This window comes from Chaetodon trifascialis, chromosome 9 (genome assembly GCF_039877785.1).
Source record: "Chaetodon trifascialis isolate fChaTrf1 chromosome 9, fChaTrf1.hap1, whole genome shotgun sequence".
Taxonomy (NCBI): domain Eukaryota; kingdom Metazoa; phylum Chordata; class Actinopteri; order Chaetodontiformes; family Chaetodontidae; genus Chaetodon; species Chaetodon trifascialis.
This window is the reverse complement of record NC_092064.1, coordinates 15,510,456-15,527,815: the sequence shown is the minus strand read 5'-3', so window position 1 is coordinate 15,527,815 and position 17,360 is coordinate 15,510,456. Positions and strand designations below refer to the sequence as shown.

Below are 17,360 nucleotides of genomic sequence, written 5' to 3'. Positions count from 1 at the left end.
CACACGCACGCAGATAATTAATGGTGGTGGCGAATCCCCCTCAGCTGTGGGAGAGTAAATTGCTTTTTCACCCTCCACAGATTTCAGCCTGCTCGTTATGTTGATGATGCCAGAGCCGCTCACAGAAGCACAAACTGTCTGCTCCAACCTCCACCTCCCCTCCTCCACATCTCCAAATACACACACTAGTGCCCACATCTTTACAAAGCAGAACTGTAAATTATATATATATATATAGACACACACACACACACACACACACACACACACACACACACACACGCACGCACGCACACGCACACGCACGCACGCACACACACACACACACACACACACACACACACACACACACACACACACACACATTGCATGAGCAACACACAATTCTGAGTCTCCCTGCAGAGCGTGACCATGTGACAGAGCAGATTTGTTTATGTGCATGTGATGACACTGGTGTGTCTGCAGAAAAATTCTGTCTTCATTAGCATTGTGTGCATTTGTGTGTCCACGTTTGTGTATGTTCATGAGTACTTATGTAATTGCATTCCACTTGAATGAAAAGGTCAATGGGTGAAGCCACTACAGGTCTCCCCTGGGCCACTTCACTCCACTCTGCCATAATTTCCATCTCACTATTTTACAGTAACAGCTCCCTGTAGTATATATTTCTCCATCTCTGTCCACCACTGCTTCACTGTGCTTTATTATTTATTATTATGATTATTCCTATTATTACTGCTTTATTTGAAGGGGTAGGGGAGTGATTAAACATTGTTTCATTGTAATTAAGTTTGAGAATTTTAATCAAAAGGTATAAAATCCCACACTTGGCTTTTTTCTTCCTAAGACTCAGTATCTTCCTCCAAAGCCTTGGTGTGAACTTTGATGAAGCCATCAAGTTTAATACACAAATTAGCAGAAAACTGAAAGCCAGACACTTCAGCTTAGCGTCACTTGCAAAATTTAAGCCTCCTCAATTCAAGATCAGGAGAAAGTCATCCATTCATTCTTCTCCTCCCACCTGGACTATTGTAAATCGGTTTACGCTGTCATTAGTCACTCGTCCTTGTCCTACCTACAGTCAGAGCTGATTTCTGCTGCTTGGCTTTTGTGTGGTTTCAATAAAGCTGACAACACCTCCCTCATAATTCCTTCCTCTCACTTTTACGTATTCCAAGTCGTGATCTTTTTGCATTATCTAACCTCTTATAGTGCTGCCACTGTGCCACTCTTCTATACTGTGCCACAAGTGAGCAATAATGCAATAATGGAAGGAGCGGAGGTGAGAAATCCTGCAAAGCATAGCAGAATGATGTCTTTCACCTCCAAGGGACACTGTCACATTATATAATGGCCATTTAGACAGAAAAAAGAACATGAGAAATACGAAAATCATGATGTGTTGCATGGGTTTCCTACACACACACAAAGTAATATTTACATTCAGCGTTTCTCACCGAAACACACAGTAAATGTGTAGAATGCTTCGTGAAACATTTGCATTTTCACAGATTTGAAACCTGCATTGTTTACATCCATGTTTGCAAGCTTGCAGTTTCCTTCTTCTCCACCTTTGGCCACGTTTCATTACTGTCAGCGGCAAGTAGAATAGTGAAAACCATTAGCAAGAAAGTCTTTATGTCTTTTATTTGGATCCCCATTAGCATCAGCATAAGCATTGGCTATTCTTCCTGGGGTCCACAAAGTGTGTCGCAGGGTACCTTGAAACTTTTCTGGCAATTGTGTTAAACAGTCTAGGTGTAATCTAGATAATTGTATGTATATTTCTTTGTAAATGAACTGAATGGTATCCTTGAAATCTTAAGATTTTGAATAAAATTTCAAATAAGCTTCTGTATTAATGTATGAACACAGCTGATTGTGCTGGTTGAGTTTTTAATGACAGTATTAACGGCTGGGTGAAAATTCTTCCACATCGTCTGAATCTTTATGGCTTTTCTGCAGCCTGAGCTCAGTGGCTAATGAACTTGACTTCACACAATAAAAGCCTGAAACCTCAGAAGGAATTAAACAAATGAGCAGAGTGTGTCGAGTTCATACCCTGAAGAACTCCTTAGTAGAGCCGGAGTCCAGTGTCCCATAGGCTATCTCTGTCTGTTTGGCCAAGTCCTCTGCGCTCTCTATGGGTGACACCATCCTCTCCACAGTGAGGAAAGCAGCCAGGTTGGCTGTGTAAGAGGAGATGATGATAAGGGTGAAGAACCACCACACACCTCCGACAATCCGCCCAGACAGAGACCTGGAGAGAAGACAGATGGAGGAGAGGTCGGGAGAAAACAAGGAAGTTGAGAGTGTGGAGTAAGAGGTGGAAAGAAGGAAGAGATAACAAGAATAAAGAGATGAAGGAAGAGAATTGTAGATGAGAAATTAGCAGAAGGACAAGGAGAAGATGATGACGTAAAAAGTGGAAGGTTAAAGGGATAAAAAGAACATAAAAGAAAGACAGAGAAAAAAGAGAAGGAAATATAATTAAGGTTAAGTCCTTAGAGATATGCAAAACCACACGCTGCCGTTTTTTTCCACACCACTGTGTGCATGACTGTGAAAATGACAGTACCGCCAAAGTAATTGTCTTTCGACCCCCGAACCAATTAGGCACTAACAATAACAAAGTCAACATGAAACTGATTGTAATCTGGGCGCTCCTCCATCTCTCGTCCTCATCGCTCCTTTTTCTCTTTCTCCATGTTTACGCTCTTTAACTACAAATTGTGAGCAGAAGCATCAAAGTAAGTGGCAATTCATTGTGTTTGCGTGAACTTGTTTCCACTGAGTAAAGGGGAAGAGAGCAGGCAAGAGCCATGAGCGGGAGAGGAGAGAGGGAGAAGGTAGCGTAATGTGAAGTTCTGTTTGAAGTGGTCAATAAAAGACCTTGAAATTATAATGGGCACAAACATAAACATAAAATATCCATGTTTCAGAAGAGTGAGTGAAGAAGGGCACTGGGTGAAACACATGCTCACAATTCCTCCATTTTCTTTGAAGTATATAAAAACATCATAAACCCACCACAATCACAGAGAATAAGGAGGAACATTTCCTTGTCAGGTCTTATTTAGAATAAAATCAATGTTCCTCAGTCAATCAGTGATTTCAGAATGTGTTCATTTGAATCACTTAACTTCCAGCCATATAAAACTTTGTGTGCTGACGTCACGATGACACTAATTTCAAATTTCCTCTGATGGGTGTATTGAACGAGTGTTTTTCATTCACCTATTCTATCAAATTGATCAAATATTGTGTATGTAATTAATCATACAGTGGAACAACAAGCTGTGAACAGAAGACTGACACATTCATCAACATCCAGACGTGTTTCTTGTCACCTGGGAAACCTCCTTTCAGCTCTGTTTTTGGTCTCTACCAGCTCCTGAGAGAAATGACTCGCCTGTTAGCTGCTAAATGCTCTACTGTGTTCAGCAGCATGTCGCTAACGTTTGTCTGCCCTTATAACGCTGGGCAGGTAGTGTACAGTGCACCTGCTGCTGCCGGAGACGAGAACCAGAATGAACTGAAACAGCAAAGCAGCGGGTCGGAGAACAAAAACAATAAGATGAAAGATGCCCTGAGATTACAGCTGAGATAAAGTGCACAGGTGGGTGATAAATATCTGTGGGTTCTTCTCTACAAGTGACCGCTTTCAAATTACACATCGTGATTTGATCCATTGTTACTATAAAAATAGTGACAAATTCGGGTTACTCTTACAAGCAATTGCAATTCTTGGACAGGTAGCTGCTTGGTGATACCACTACTCTCATGTGAAAGCAGTGATATGAGAGTTATTTTGAGGGTGTGCTGGGTCTTCCGGAGTGTGTGCTGCAGAGAGAAACGAGGGGTGAGGGGGCTGAGAAGCGCAATGATGCCTGACTCGGCATAAATTGTCACCTTTTGGAGCAACGCCGCATTCTGCGGCTGCTCAAAAGCCAGCACACCTTCTAATCCTTGTGCACACACGCATGCATACATGCACGCACACACACACACACACACACACACACGAATTGACAGCATGTGTCCTTGACGCATTGATCTGTTTGCCTGAGTTAAAGAACCTGGTGTCTACTATGATGGATTCTCCTGAGGGAGAATTGCCAGGTTTTGTTTTACACTTATTAGGAAACAGTGGAAACTTTTTTTTTTTTTCAAGCACAGACTTGATTGACTGAGTTGATGATTAGAAAGAACCAGTTCTGTATGTTTATCAAAAGCGATGGACAACAGAGGTCCAGGCACAAAATGCTTACTGCAAGCATTGATTTGACAAGATGATGTTAAAACACAGTCGCTGCTGTTGATGTAAATGCAGGCAATGACTATGAAGACTCAATAACAGTATAAAACAGTAATTTTAATGACAATATGCTAATGAAGCTTGTCTTCTTGCTCAGAATAACAAACACAACTCTTCTGTCCATCCCATGATGATGATCATGTGAAGGAGAAAGGGGAAGAGGAAAATGGATGCTACAGTACATACTGAGCTCCTTGCCATCCCAGCCGGCCCCTCTACACAACAACAGATCAGTATCCAGCTTGACTTGGGTCTGCTCACTCCTGCAAAATCTGCCAGAAACTTGTCTTGATCAATGACCAGCTAACTTTCAAAGAGCATTGGCCTCTACCGCTCGGTCATGCTGATTCGACCTGTACAACATCAGGAAGATCGGACCCTACCTCTCTGAGCATGCAACACAACTTCTAGTACAAGCGCTGGTACTATCACGCCTCGACTATTGTAATTCCTTACTGGCAGGGCTCCCAACATGCTCGCTAAAACCTTTAGAGATGATACAGAATGCAGCGGCTCACCTGGTATTTAACCAGCCCAAACGAGCACATGTCACTCTGTTGTTTATATCCCTCCACTGGGTCCCAGTAGCTGCCCGCATCAAGTATAAGTCCTTGATGCTTCCATACAAAATTACCACCAAAACGGCTCCGACCTACCTGAACTCCCTCATTCAGGTTTATGCTCCCTCCCGGTCACTACACTCTGCCCAGCGCCTGGTGCTGCCACCTCCAAAAACCCCTAAGTCTCTAGCTAGACTCTTTTCTTCTGTGGTTCCCAGGTAGTGGAATGAGTTACCAAACTCCATTCGATCTGCAGAGTCCCTTGCGATCTTTAGAAAAAGACTAAAGACCAAGCTCTTTACTGAACACCTTGTTCTTAAATTAAAAAAAGACTATGTACTTTTTGCACTACTTCGTAGCATTGTCTTGTAGCACCTATGTCCAGTTGGACTGCCAAATGACGAATTGTAAATATTTAGAAACTCGTTTTCACAGGTTCTACGGGGTCTGATACAGAGGCCAACAGGAGCGTGTGATGTGATTGGTTAGCTGGTAAATGAACTGTGGCGGCATTTTAATCTAACCTGATGAAGTGACTGCATGATTTGAACGGACACGCAAAGAGAAAGGGAAGGGGCAATAAAAACAAGGCGAAGAGAATGACAAGAGTGCAAACAGGAAGATGTTTGTTTGGTTGCTAGTTCCATGAGCAAAGGTGAAGACGAGGTGTTTGTTCATGTGTGTTGGGTCAAGTCCGGTGACACTTTACTTTAATCCCCCCCATTTAGTTCCATTATATTTCCATTAGCAGTATATAAACATGGTTGTTCTTTGAACGTCCAATCGAGGCATCCTGTTAGGGGTCAAAAATAGTTCCAAATGAAAATTGTGCTGACATCTGGGACATTACCTGGATGTCAGCTCGCGATGTCAAACGGTCCTAAAATGTATGTGCATGAAGCAGCTTTTCCGTCCTAAAATCTTGAAATAATAAGTCAGCTCAAGCTGAAAAATGTAAGTTAACATTAACTCACACAGGACACAAACCTCAGTCTCCAGAGAGAAATTTCTGGGTTTCACCCACTCATCCAACACTCTTTACATCACATGACTTACTGGCAGCCAGGCTGGAGGCAAACACACTCTTACAAAAACAACAGACTTAGAATTTACATACAGTTACATAAATAGCATTACAAATAAACTGAATCCTTTAGTGCATGTATACACACTCTGTTAAATTGTTCATCATTAAATTCATTAAATTGGAGTACTCTTGTTTTTTGTTAGCATTTGTTTGTTAGCGTCATTCCAAACTGAATGAATGCTGTGGTCATCAACACCAAACTGCTTTTCTGGCTGTATTTTGTGGAAGGTTATTTGCTTGACATATTAATTGCCAAGCTCCACCAATTTACCTGCAGCAGCTGAATGCATACAGTGCATTTTTATCTCTAATTTATTTAGGATAGTGACAACATTACATTAGACTCATGCAGTTACCTGAAATAAATCACCCCCCACAAGGTTGAAAAATGATCCAAGAGTCAAAACAAAATCTTCACTCCTCCTCTCCTGTCAACTTAAAGTCAGGTAAAGGTTTCAGAGTAAAAACTGATGCCGATTGAATAAATCACAGTGTAAACAAAGCCAGCCGTGAGGGGATGCTATATTGGTCTGTGGCAGATAGGAGCGTGTAATGCAAGACAGAACATCTAAAATGGTTTTGTATGTCCAAAGGTTTGAAAGTCAACCATCCAACAGAGAGAATGAATGAATGAACAAGAGAGATGGAGGTATTCACCAGTGTTTGGCTTGAAGCGAAGTTGGTGATATGGCCCTATATCATGATATTTCAGATGATTTCTGCAACAATATTCCTGAAGATACGACGCAATACCATAAAAATATCATTGGATTAAAGCTCACAACAGCTGTTGAGATCTCCTGGTGGGATTTTCAGCTCTCCTCGCACTCCACGGGGTGCTTCTGCTTGAGGTGTTGAGGTGGGTTTGTTTGCATTGGCCACTTTTGTTGTTGCAGGCTTCCTGCACGTCTTACATATTACTGCAGTTTGTTGCAGTTGCAAAACTGCCATTATCACGATAATGTTCTTCCCACATTAAAAAATCATTCCAATATTATCATGAAGGATAGGATATGGCCTACCCCTCAATGGAGAACATGTTTACCTACAGGAGGTCGGTCAATGGAGCATGACTGAATGAGATGAGGTCATGAATAAGTGTGCGCAGGGATGCATGAGCGTAAGTGTGCGCATGTTCATGAGTGCACACGCATTTCATTGCTGCTCGAGTGTATTTCACGTGGGTGAGCTTCAGGAGTGACGTCCTTGACTCTTTATGCGACACGCCAGCGTGAGTGTGTTTGAGGCAGCATGAATGTGTGTGTCGCCTGTGTGTGCCATTGTGTCATGTGTGTGTTGGTATGCAACAGGCGAATCATTGTATAGCGGGCCATGTATCATCTATGATGGCCAACAGATTGCCTCCCCAATCCTCTGTGTGAAAGATTAATGGCATGCCGTTCCTCTCTCTCTCTCTCTCTCTCTCTCTCTCTCTCTCTCTCTCTCTCTCTCTCTCTCTCTCTCTCTCTCTCTCTCTCTCTCACACACACACACACACACACACACACACACACACACACACACACACTATTCAGAGCTATACAGTTTCCTGTCCTCCGATGCTTCTGAATTTGCTCACCTCACAGAACAAAGTGTGCATGTGTGTACGGTCTTGCGTGTGTTTCACCTTCATTCTCATAAGGACTAAACCTGCAGTTCAATCATCAGCTTATTTCCTCTTTGGCTGCTTACAAATGTGACAGTAATCACAACCATCTTGGCAGAAAAACCTGTTAATACAATTGCCATAACAACAGCACACAAACACACACACACAAACACATGCCTATGCGCAAACACATAAAAGCATTAAGTAGGTTGATGCTGACACGTACCACTGATGCCAGACACGGCAATAACAACAAACTGAGCCAGTGCTGCGTAGTTGTTGTCCACAAGTATGCTTTCACTGTGTGTGCATCAGTTTTTGTGTACATACAGTCAATTAAAATATGCATTAGACTTTGAAAATAATGTACATTCTGGCAATTTAAACAGCTTTTTGCTGAGTGGTTGCTTGCCCATATGGCCTGTGAAACAGTTTTCGCTTGTTCCTCCTGTTCATTCTGGCTTCGACGGCGCAATCAAGCGAGTACCTTCCAAACTTAGAGTCTGTTGTCTGTGACAGTCACACAAAGAAGAATTTTGTACTAAAAAGGCTAAATTTGGAAGATGCCCAGGTGATTCTTCTAACACAGACTGTAGAAGCCTGATGCAGGCTTCAGATAAACTCTGGCATATATTTTTACAAAGAAGAAAGGGGGGGTCTCTTTAGGGCCACGATGAACAGGAGGAAATTACTGCAAGCAAAAACTGTTTCAGTGTACATATACTGTTGGCACCTGACTACTGTTTGAAGAAGATAGAGATCCTGTGCATTGACATCTTAATTTTCTGACTTAACAACACAAATCATTATATGTTTTGTAAATTTTACAGAAAGATAAATGATACATGAAAGATACCAGCTACTTTTTTATGTTCCCCTTGTTCCAAGAAACATTATGAAATCAAAACTTCAAATTACTGTGGACACACCAGACATCACGGGTGACATGCTTTCCATTTGATTATGCAAATTGTCAGCTTGTTAAAAACTAATTTCCTTGTTTGTTAAGACATGCTGACAGGGGAAATGCAATACTTTTCGCTATTATCCGATGGGGGAGCAAACAAGACGTGTTTCATCAAGTGATGGTGACAGAAGTGTTCGCATATGTTGAGTCTGACAGTTTGATGTGTTGGGAAAGTGAGAATGTGGAATGTGACTGTTTGGTTTGTACATAATCCCGGCCTAAAAGAAAAAATACAGATATAAATACAGACAAACGTCCTTTTCTTCCTCTTGTCTTTCTTCTCTTTCATCTTCCTCACACACGGGCTACAGGTGTGACGGAAAGTGAATTGGCTGACTGATTTAGACAGGCAGCGAGACTCCACAGTAGACGGAGGCAGAATTAAGGGCGTGACGGCAAACAGCCACACATGAAAGACAATCAGATTAATATATTGAAGATTAGGTGCAGCAGGCAGATAATGAAAGGCATAATGAAATAAAATAATAACAGCGATCATAAAAGTGAAGCAGGAAAGATATGACACACCCGGAGAGACAGAAGATTATTCATAAGATTTATAAGCTATTACTGGTGAAATGCATGAAGGCAGTCAGTCAGTGCGACTGGTTTCTAATCAGTGACCTTGAGACTAATCATTAATTAGTCAGTAAGCCTCAGCGCTCCACTGTAGTTAGTTAGTCAAAGCATTAGCTGGATCTGTTGCTGCCATTAACTATTCAACACACCCACGGCCCTTTACTCAATACTTACACATGACACTCCCAAACAGTGCCCTCACCCAGCAGCAGACACACACACACACACACACACACACACACACACACACACACACACACACACACACACACACACACACACACACACACACACACACACACAAAGAGAAGAGAGCTGTAATTTCAGATGTTTATTGACAGAGACAGATCTAATCCCTCTGAGATGTTCACTGGTGATCAGTTTACCTCTCTCTGTCTCTGTCTCTGTCTCTCTCTGTCTGTCTGTCTCTCTCTCTCTCTCTCCTGCTCTTGCTATTCCTCAATGTGCATCCCGTCCCTTTTTCTGCAACTAATTCATTTGCACTTTCTAAAAATTCCAGTCCCATCACCTAACCGTCCATCACTTTGTCGGCACCCTGTCATGCAGTGACCAGGCCAGTCACCGACATTACAAACCCAAAAAGCCTGTGCAGAGAGGCGACAGGTGCTACGCGCAAATGCCATCCCAAGGTCACTCTGAAATCACATGTGAGTGTGTGTTAACGTGCCCGTCTTTGCAGCCAGCCATTAACTTCTGCTTGATTGGAAAGGTGATCGAAGGAAACACAAGTCGGGTGTTTGCAAGAGGCGGTGAACGAGGTGAAGCGTTTTCTATCGCGAGCACGCAGACGTGTGCGTGTAATTTCTAGCCATGAAAATGTCAATAAGTTAAGTGATGATTAGACTATAAAGCAGCAGGAACAGGCACTTAGTGAAAGAACAAAAAAGATGAGATAAGAGAAAGAAAGGAAAAAGGATAGATAGATAGATAGATAGATAGATAGATAGATAGATAGATAGATAGATAGATAGATAGATAGATAGATAGATAGATAGATAGATAGATAGATAGATAGATAGATAGATAGATAGATAGATAGATGAAAGAGGAGAGAGTAAGTGGGAGAGTTCAATAGGAGTGTGTGTTATACTGTGTCTCCCAGACTGCAGAGATGACTGCAGCAGGAAGAGAGGGACCCACACTGAATACCAATGGACCTACTATGGCAGCTCAATACACAATACACAACAGACACTCTCACGCTCTCCCTCTCTCACTCTCACTCACTCACACACGCACACACACACACACACACACACACACACACACACACACACACACACACACACACACACACACACACACACACACTACACAGTGAATAAAGTCAAAAGATCAGTGTGTCACACGTGGACCAGTTGGCAAAAGGTGCTCATATGGATTTTAAGAAGACAGAAGAGACAGAAGAGATACTGTACATACATTTAGACAGAAAAACACAAATGCAGCATAAAGAGGCAAACAGGCAGACTGCAAAGCATAAGAAGGATTCATTTGGAAAATCAGATGTCTCTGTCTTGACTTATTTCCCTAAATTATGTTTTTTTTTTCTTCCCCAGGGAATATCAATCAACCTGCTGTTGGGTTGGCATTCAACCAGTCACCAAGAAAATCTCCTCGTGTGGAGACTGCCTCTTTCCCTGTAGCTCTACAGTAAATGTCATCCTCAATACTATGATCCCTACAAGTGGCAGGATGGATAAAATGGATAAAACCAGAACAAGCATCTCATGGTCCAGGCAGACAAGTGGAACTGGTTCTGGGAAGGAACACTGCACCCCAGCACACTGACTTACTTTTATTTACATTCACCTCTTCACCACCTCACCACCACCCCTCAGGTGGCACGGTGGAACAAGTGGCAACACTGTTGCCTCACAGCTAGAATGTCCTGGTTCGATTCCTGCTGTGGGTGCTAGGGGCATGTCCTCCACCATGCCTTCAGTGCCTGCTGCTCGAGGAAAAAGGGCCTTTCTGTGTGGAGTTTGCATGTTCTCCCCGTGCTCACCTGGGGTATCCTCCATAAAAAAAATACCCCCACAAAAAGCATGCAAGAAGATCACCACCTGACCAATGGTGACAACAAGGCACTGGTCCCCGGGCGCCGCTCCTGGTCTGCCGCAGAGGAACAACATTCCAGGATGGGTCAAATGCGGAGAAATAATTTCACAAAGCGTGGCGTGTGCATGTAATGTGTGCATGTTTGTGTTATGATGATAAAAGTACGTCTCTTCTTCTTCTCATATACTACTTTTAAGCAATTTACTTGATCACCGAAACATACAGAACCTAAAGCTCCACTAGCCCAGATATCTATGTAAAATTATATGTGCCTTATTCGCCTAAATCAACACTTCACACAAAAGAGTGTTATGCTCTGTAATTGAGACCCTGTGGATTTGATCTGTCAGTGAAACTGGCTGAGCAGAGACACTAGCAAGAAACATTCTGCAGTTCTATTACGTATTCTCCTTTATGAGTGTGTTGTTTGTAGATAATTTTATCCAGCTCATAGAGGGCAAGTAAACTGAGAAAGTGAAGAAGTCAACATGTCGTTAAAGCAGTGACAAAGTAAATGTTAAATATAGGATATTTCAGTGAGAAGGACGTGTGAAGGAGTTGCATAGGCGGCAGGAATATGTCTTGTGATATGATAATGTCTTTGTCTTTGTTGGAGCCATATAGCACATTTCTGGCGTCAGGTGTGATTGAAGTTAGCATTATGACTTTGTCTGACTGCAAAGGTGAACAAGGGAATGGGAGATTAAAGGAAATTTACTGAGGGGATAAAAAAATGATGTGACATGATGACAGGCATGACATGTCTCCTTTTTTAAGGGCTTGAGCTACTGTTTCTGCAGAGCGCAGTGCCACAGTAAAGGCTCATCTATCATTTTATGGTTTGGTCTGCAGGATTATTTTCTAATGAAGAAGTTAACTTTTTGACCTACATCCCTTTATATTTTTCTCTTCTAGCATAATCATTAATTATATCATTACTAACAATGGTTATATGTGAATACGAGGACATCTAAGCACGTCAGTCAAGCCTTGTGACTCCCTGCAGCATAGACTAAAGAGCACACGTAGAGAGCTTAGGGGGCAATTGACTACAGTCGACAGCTACAGGTGAATGGTGGGGCAGAGGTGAGGCTTATTTAGGTAATGTTATTATACGTGAGCAGCATGATGATGATGTAGTGATGCGGACAGTGAGAGGTGTAGCAGTTGCATCTTAGGGAGAACAAAAGAGAGGAGAGCATGACAGATTAAATAGATGAGTGTGCTGGGTTTGTGTTGCTAAAGGTTAGGGTTAGGGCAAGGTTTGGGTTATGATGGAGACAACAGTAGGTAGCTTGTTAGCTCAAATAAACAGTGTAGTGCTAACTTATCCTGCGTGACCTTTGGTCCTATGTATGCTTCAGACAAGATGCTTAACAGATTGTCTAACAGGGCCTGAAGCCCCCTCCCGTTGTGCTTGTCCATCACCGGAACTGAAGAGGTTGCATCTGACAACGTTTACAGCCTTTTCAATCTGAGTGTAGCCAAACACTTTTGCTTTTATGTGGTTGGTTGACATCTTGTACGCACTAGTTCCATTCAAGCATATTGGATCATTCACTGCATGCAGCTGCTTGATGTTGCCTCTGCTATCATCTTGCTGCAATAACCGATTTTGTTGGCCACGTAGCGGCAGCGGACACAAGTTGTGAACAAAACATTAGCATATCATCACCTCATATCACATCATTAACAGCCTTGATAGCAAGCAGTTGCAATCAATCACGTTATCATGCATTTTGAGTTGTGTTTGTGGCCACCTGCCGAATGTAACTCCAACATCCACTCTGCTTTTAGCTCTGTTTTTGGTCTCCACCAACTCCTGAGGGAAATATCTGTCTCTTTAGCTTCCAAACGCTCCACTAAGCTCAGCAGCTAGTCACTACCTGTGTCTGTCTGCTGTTCGGTGCATGTTCCTGTATGTCCCCATACTGTCAATATTCCAATTAAGAGCGGTGCATCTCCAATGCTCTGTTCGGAAAACACCAGGGGTTGCATACCCTGATGCAAATCAGTAGCATGTTTCCACCAATTTGCTCCCCGTTCATCGTGGGAGAAGAGCCATACCACTAAACACAGCTGTCGTACCTGTCGTTGCAATAGTCATGAGACTGACTACATTAGACATCATGATGAATTTAAATGATAAATTATTACAGCATGAACTGCCTTTAAGAGAAAAACAGCTCAGATTTAAGGTTGCATTGAAACGTCTTGTCTTGTGTGAAAAGTCCAGCAATTAATATGAAATGACAGAGAAGAAGAAAAACTATATAACTGACAGATTTCTCATTCTATGACTGTAATCTGGCATTTAGGAGTGCAGTAATCCTGGACTATGGAGGAGTTGTGCTGTATTGGAGGCGACAGGGCCAGGTGATTTATATGATGAACACTGGCTATATGTTAACTATCACATTACTGCTATGACAGCTGTAGCTTATGCAAACACATCTAAAAGAAGTCCTGCAAGTGATGGAGAGGTCTGCATGTGTGTGCGATTGTCGAGAAACTGCACACTGGGTGTTTTCTCTGCATGTGTGGAAGCAATATTGGTGTGTGAAGTGTCTGTGTATTTGTGTGCATGTCCAGTGTGTTAGCGTGTGCGTGCTGCTGGTGTGAGTGTTTTTTTTCCATTTGTGTGTTGGAGCTAGAATTGGCCTGTCAGTCACAGTAAAGAGTGGAGGAGTGGGAGACGACAGGTGTCGAGGAGAGAGGAAGAGAGAGAGAGCGAAAGAGAGGAGCTGAGGAGCGAAAAAGGAGGAGGAAGAAAGTGAAGTTTGGGCAGCCAATGTAGAACTTCTGTTCTTTTCCCAACAGTGAAATGCTAATGGCAATGCAGTATAAATGTCTGAGAGACACTAGGTTTAAAAGTAGGTGTGAAAGTAGAAGAAAAAAGGCACTGAAATGAGAAAAAGATTGTTAAAGACTATGTGTATGTCAGTGATATCTTGTTTTAGAGCCGGGACATGAATGTTGTTGATGTTAATGATGTTAATATTGAGAGGGGACTCCTGGGATTGAAGAAATTACCAGCCTTTTCACATAGATTCACAGTACTGAACATTAATATTCTGAACACCTACAAGATAAAACCCATTTCCTGGGAATTCTTTTGGGCTGCACAGGCAGTGATAAGTTTTAGAGTAAAAGCTTTTACAATACATGGGAACAATAACAACAGTTTGTTTGGAGGAAATGGAAAGTTAAAGAAGTTCAAGTCTACACTGAGGGCATCTTGCACACCATCATGTTGGGGACACAGAATCTAAAATGTCATTACTGTATTGAAAGTGAACCTGAATTTACATCTCTGCGTCTGCAGCACAATACGAACTGCTGCCCACTTCGCCTCCACGTCTACGATAAAGTTCATTCACATGCTTGCTCCCACTTCTCCTTGTTGTCTCCAGCGTGCACACGTCCCGTTCAACCGCTCACACCTTTTCCTTCTTTTAGCTTATCACCTACCACTCTTTTCTATCTGCTGCTCCTTCTCTCCTTAGATTTGCTCCCTAAAGGTCTTGAGGATGATGGCCATGAATATTTCACTAAACTGCATTCTCAGGTTATCAATAATAAAATGCCATATTCTTATAAATATTCTAAAAATACAGTCGGACTTTGCCTCTTCAGTGGTGCATTAAAAATTCATACACATCTAGCAAACTGCTAAATCTCCCACCATAGCACACCCATATGTACATGACCGCCGGATGCTGCGCAGGTGTTATCTTCTTCTCACTTTTGTGTTTTCTGTGCGTGTGCATGTTTGCGTGTATTCCTAGCACATCTTAAGCATCTGTGACACGCTGTCTTGGAAAATGCAGTCCAGTTCCCTGAAAGCCAGAAAAAGTGCTAAGAGAGGTGATTCACATTGTCAACAGTCTGAACCATCACAGCCAAATTCTAAAGGGCTCGAACATTACAGGCCGTTAGACAGACACACACACTCATCCTCAGGCCAGACACGCACGCTTATGAACACATCCTGGACACACTCACACAACTCAGTGCTCAAATAATCTATTACTCTCTCAGTTTAACGCGCACACGTACACAAATGCACTGTACTGCACCCCATTTCCCTCCCTCACCGTGGTGAGATGTCACAGCCCTGTTGCATGAAGGCTCCCAGGGAGAACCACAGGGAGTTGAAGATGCCAAACTCATTGGGAGGTTGATCAGTGGGGCCTAGCTCTGTTGTGCCCTCCTCCGGTTCCTCTGCATGCCACTCATAGGGGCTGAAGCGACTCACCTGAGACAGTGAAGGAAAAAGAAGTATTGTAGATCATTTAGAGATAGAAGAAATAAAAACCAGAGCAGGTACATCAAAACAATAATAGAAAACACATTTAGGGTCTTCTTTTAGTAGAGACTGAGGGAAGTGAGAGAGAGAAATATGTTCAGCAATGATCATAACAGCTAAAGAACTCATATAGAACCATAGAGGGCGCACATCTTGCAACTTGTGCAAGACAAAAATGTTTCCTTGAATATGCAGACACTTGTTGCATTCATTTGTTGAAGGTTGTAAATAATGCTTACAACTTACATATAGGTTATATCAAGATGCATGATCACTACAAGTTATTATATCATCAGAAAATGGCATCTAGCAGTAACGTTTGCCATGAAAAAAGTCTCCTCTCCTCTAATTATGTCATTGAATTTGAGCAAACTGATGCAACAAAGCTGACTTCTGATCAGCAGGACAGACAGGGCGCCATGCAGAAAATAAAGCGAGATGAGAAGTATTTTTAGCCTGTGAGCCAAATAAGAGATTCTATTCATCCTTAAACCCCAAGCTTTTAAAAAACTCTTCAAACCGTTAGAGCTCTGCAATCCAACTCAAGAGCTGACTTCTAGTTTTTAACAAGCACTCACCAAAAACAGCACAACACTGACTCCAATGTAAGCGAACACTATGCACATCCAGATCTCGTAGGCCAGAGGGTCCAGGAAAGAGAAAACACCAGGTTTTGACTTCTGGGGCTTCTTGATCATAATGGAGATTCCCAGAGACATGAAGGGCTTTGAGAAGTCAATTACCTCTTCTCTCACCAAAGTAATGGTCAGTGGGGCCACGGCAATTTCTGCTTTCTGGGGAGGAAAGTACGTGTTTAGTTCAGTCACACAGTGGCGCAGTTCATTTGCAGCAACTTCATGTAGAGCAGGTGAATGATGGTGAGCAGGAACTGCCTGTGAACCTCCTCCCCTGCAGACGGGTGAAGTCTGAGGACAAAAATAAAGGAGGGAGAAATAAAATTTGAAACTCAAGGAGCTGGTAAAGTAGACAAGCACAGTAAAGGATCAGTGGAGTTTGAAGCAGGAGCAACATGAGGAAGAGAGTGGAGGAAATAAGGGAGGTATAAAGAGGGAATGGTACAGCTGGGGATAGAAAAAGGGAAGAGAGGGGAGGGTTGAAAGAGACAGAGGAGGTAGAGGGAAAACCAGCAGAATGACAGAGAAGTAATTCATACGTGGGCATGAAAGTGACACTGCCAGAATATAAATTAGTCTGCAAGGTCTCACACACACACACAATCTGTAGAAGAGTCAAAAACATCATTCATTCAGCACACTGAGTATCTGTTTCTGAGTAGCGGCGTGTGTCTAAACAACGTCTGCAGTCTTAACTGCAAAAGAGGCTACCATAACAGCATCAAATAACAAGTGTTCCTTCACTGCAAGGAGGGACGATGCTGCAACGCAAGGGGAATGAACAGCAAAGGAAAGACGAGGAAGTCAGAAACCATATGGAAAGAAAACAAGGGACAAGAGGGCAGAGGAACATCATAAAGCCACAATACTCGACAGAAAGTGAGATGAAGAAAATTGGAGGCCGAAAGCTGGCGACAAAAGCACATGACATGACAGAAAAGGAGAAGAAAGTCACAAAGATTAAAGGATGAACAGATATAAAACAGAGCGGAACAAAGTGCAGTAATCTTACAAATTCTTTGCATGGCAGAAGAGTCATCAGCGAGGACTGCGAGTGTTTGGAACAAATCAAACCCGATTAGTCAATGTAATGTTCTGCTGTGTCACCTTCCACTCCGCAGAGCCCGGAGCCTAATTAATTCTGTCGCTGCAGAACAGCGACGTCTCCGCTTTCACTCTTCCGCAAAGTGGCGACTGACATTGTCTTCTGCATG

General features: G+C 42.6%; 1 protein-coding gene across 6 annotated transcripts in view; it reads right to left on the bottom strand.

Moving 5' to 3' along the window:
• The window catches only part of gria4a (glutamate receptor, ionotropic, AMPA 4a), a 103,530-nt gene that overhangs the window by 15,467 nt on the left and 70,703 nt on the right, over positions 1-17,360 (bottom strand). For all 6 annotated transcript variants that reach the window (XM_070969806.1, XM_070969807.1, XM_070969804.1 and 3 more), the window contains 3 exons: positions 16,090-16,305; positions 15,300-15,460; positions 2,062-2,260 (listed from right to left, as the gene is read on the bottom strand). In XM_070969806.1, the coding sequence (XP_070825907.1) occupies positions 2,062-2,260; positions 15,300-15,460; positions 16,090-16,305 (576 nt within the window). The remainder of the gene's footprint in view (positions 1-2,061; positions 2,261-15,299; positions 15,461-16,089; positions 16,306-17,360) is intronic.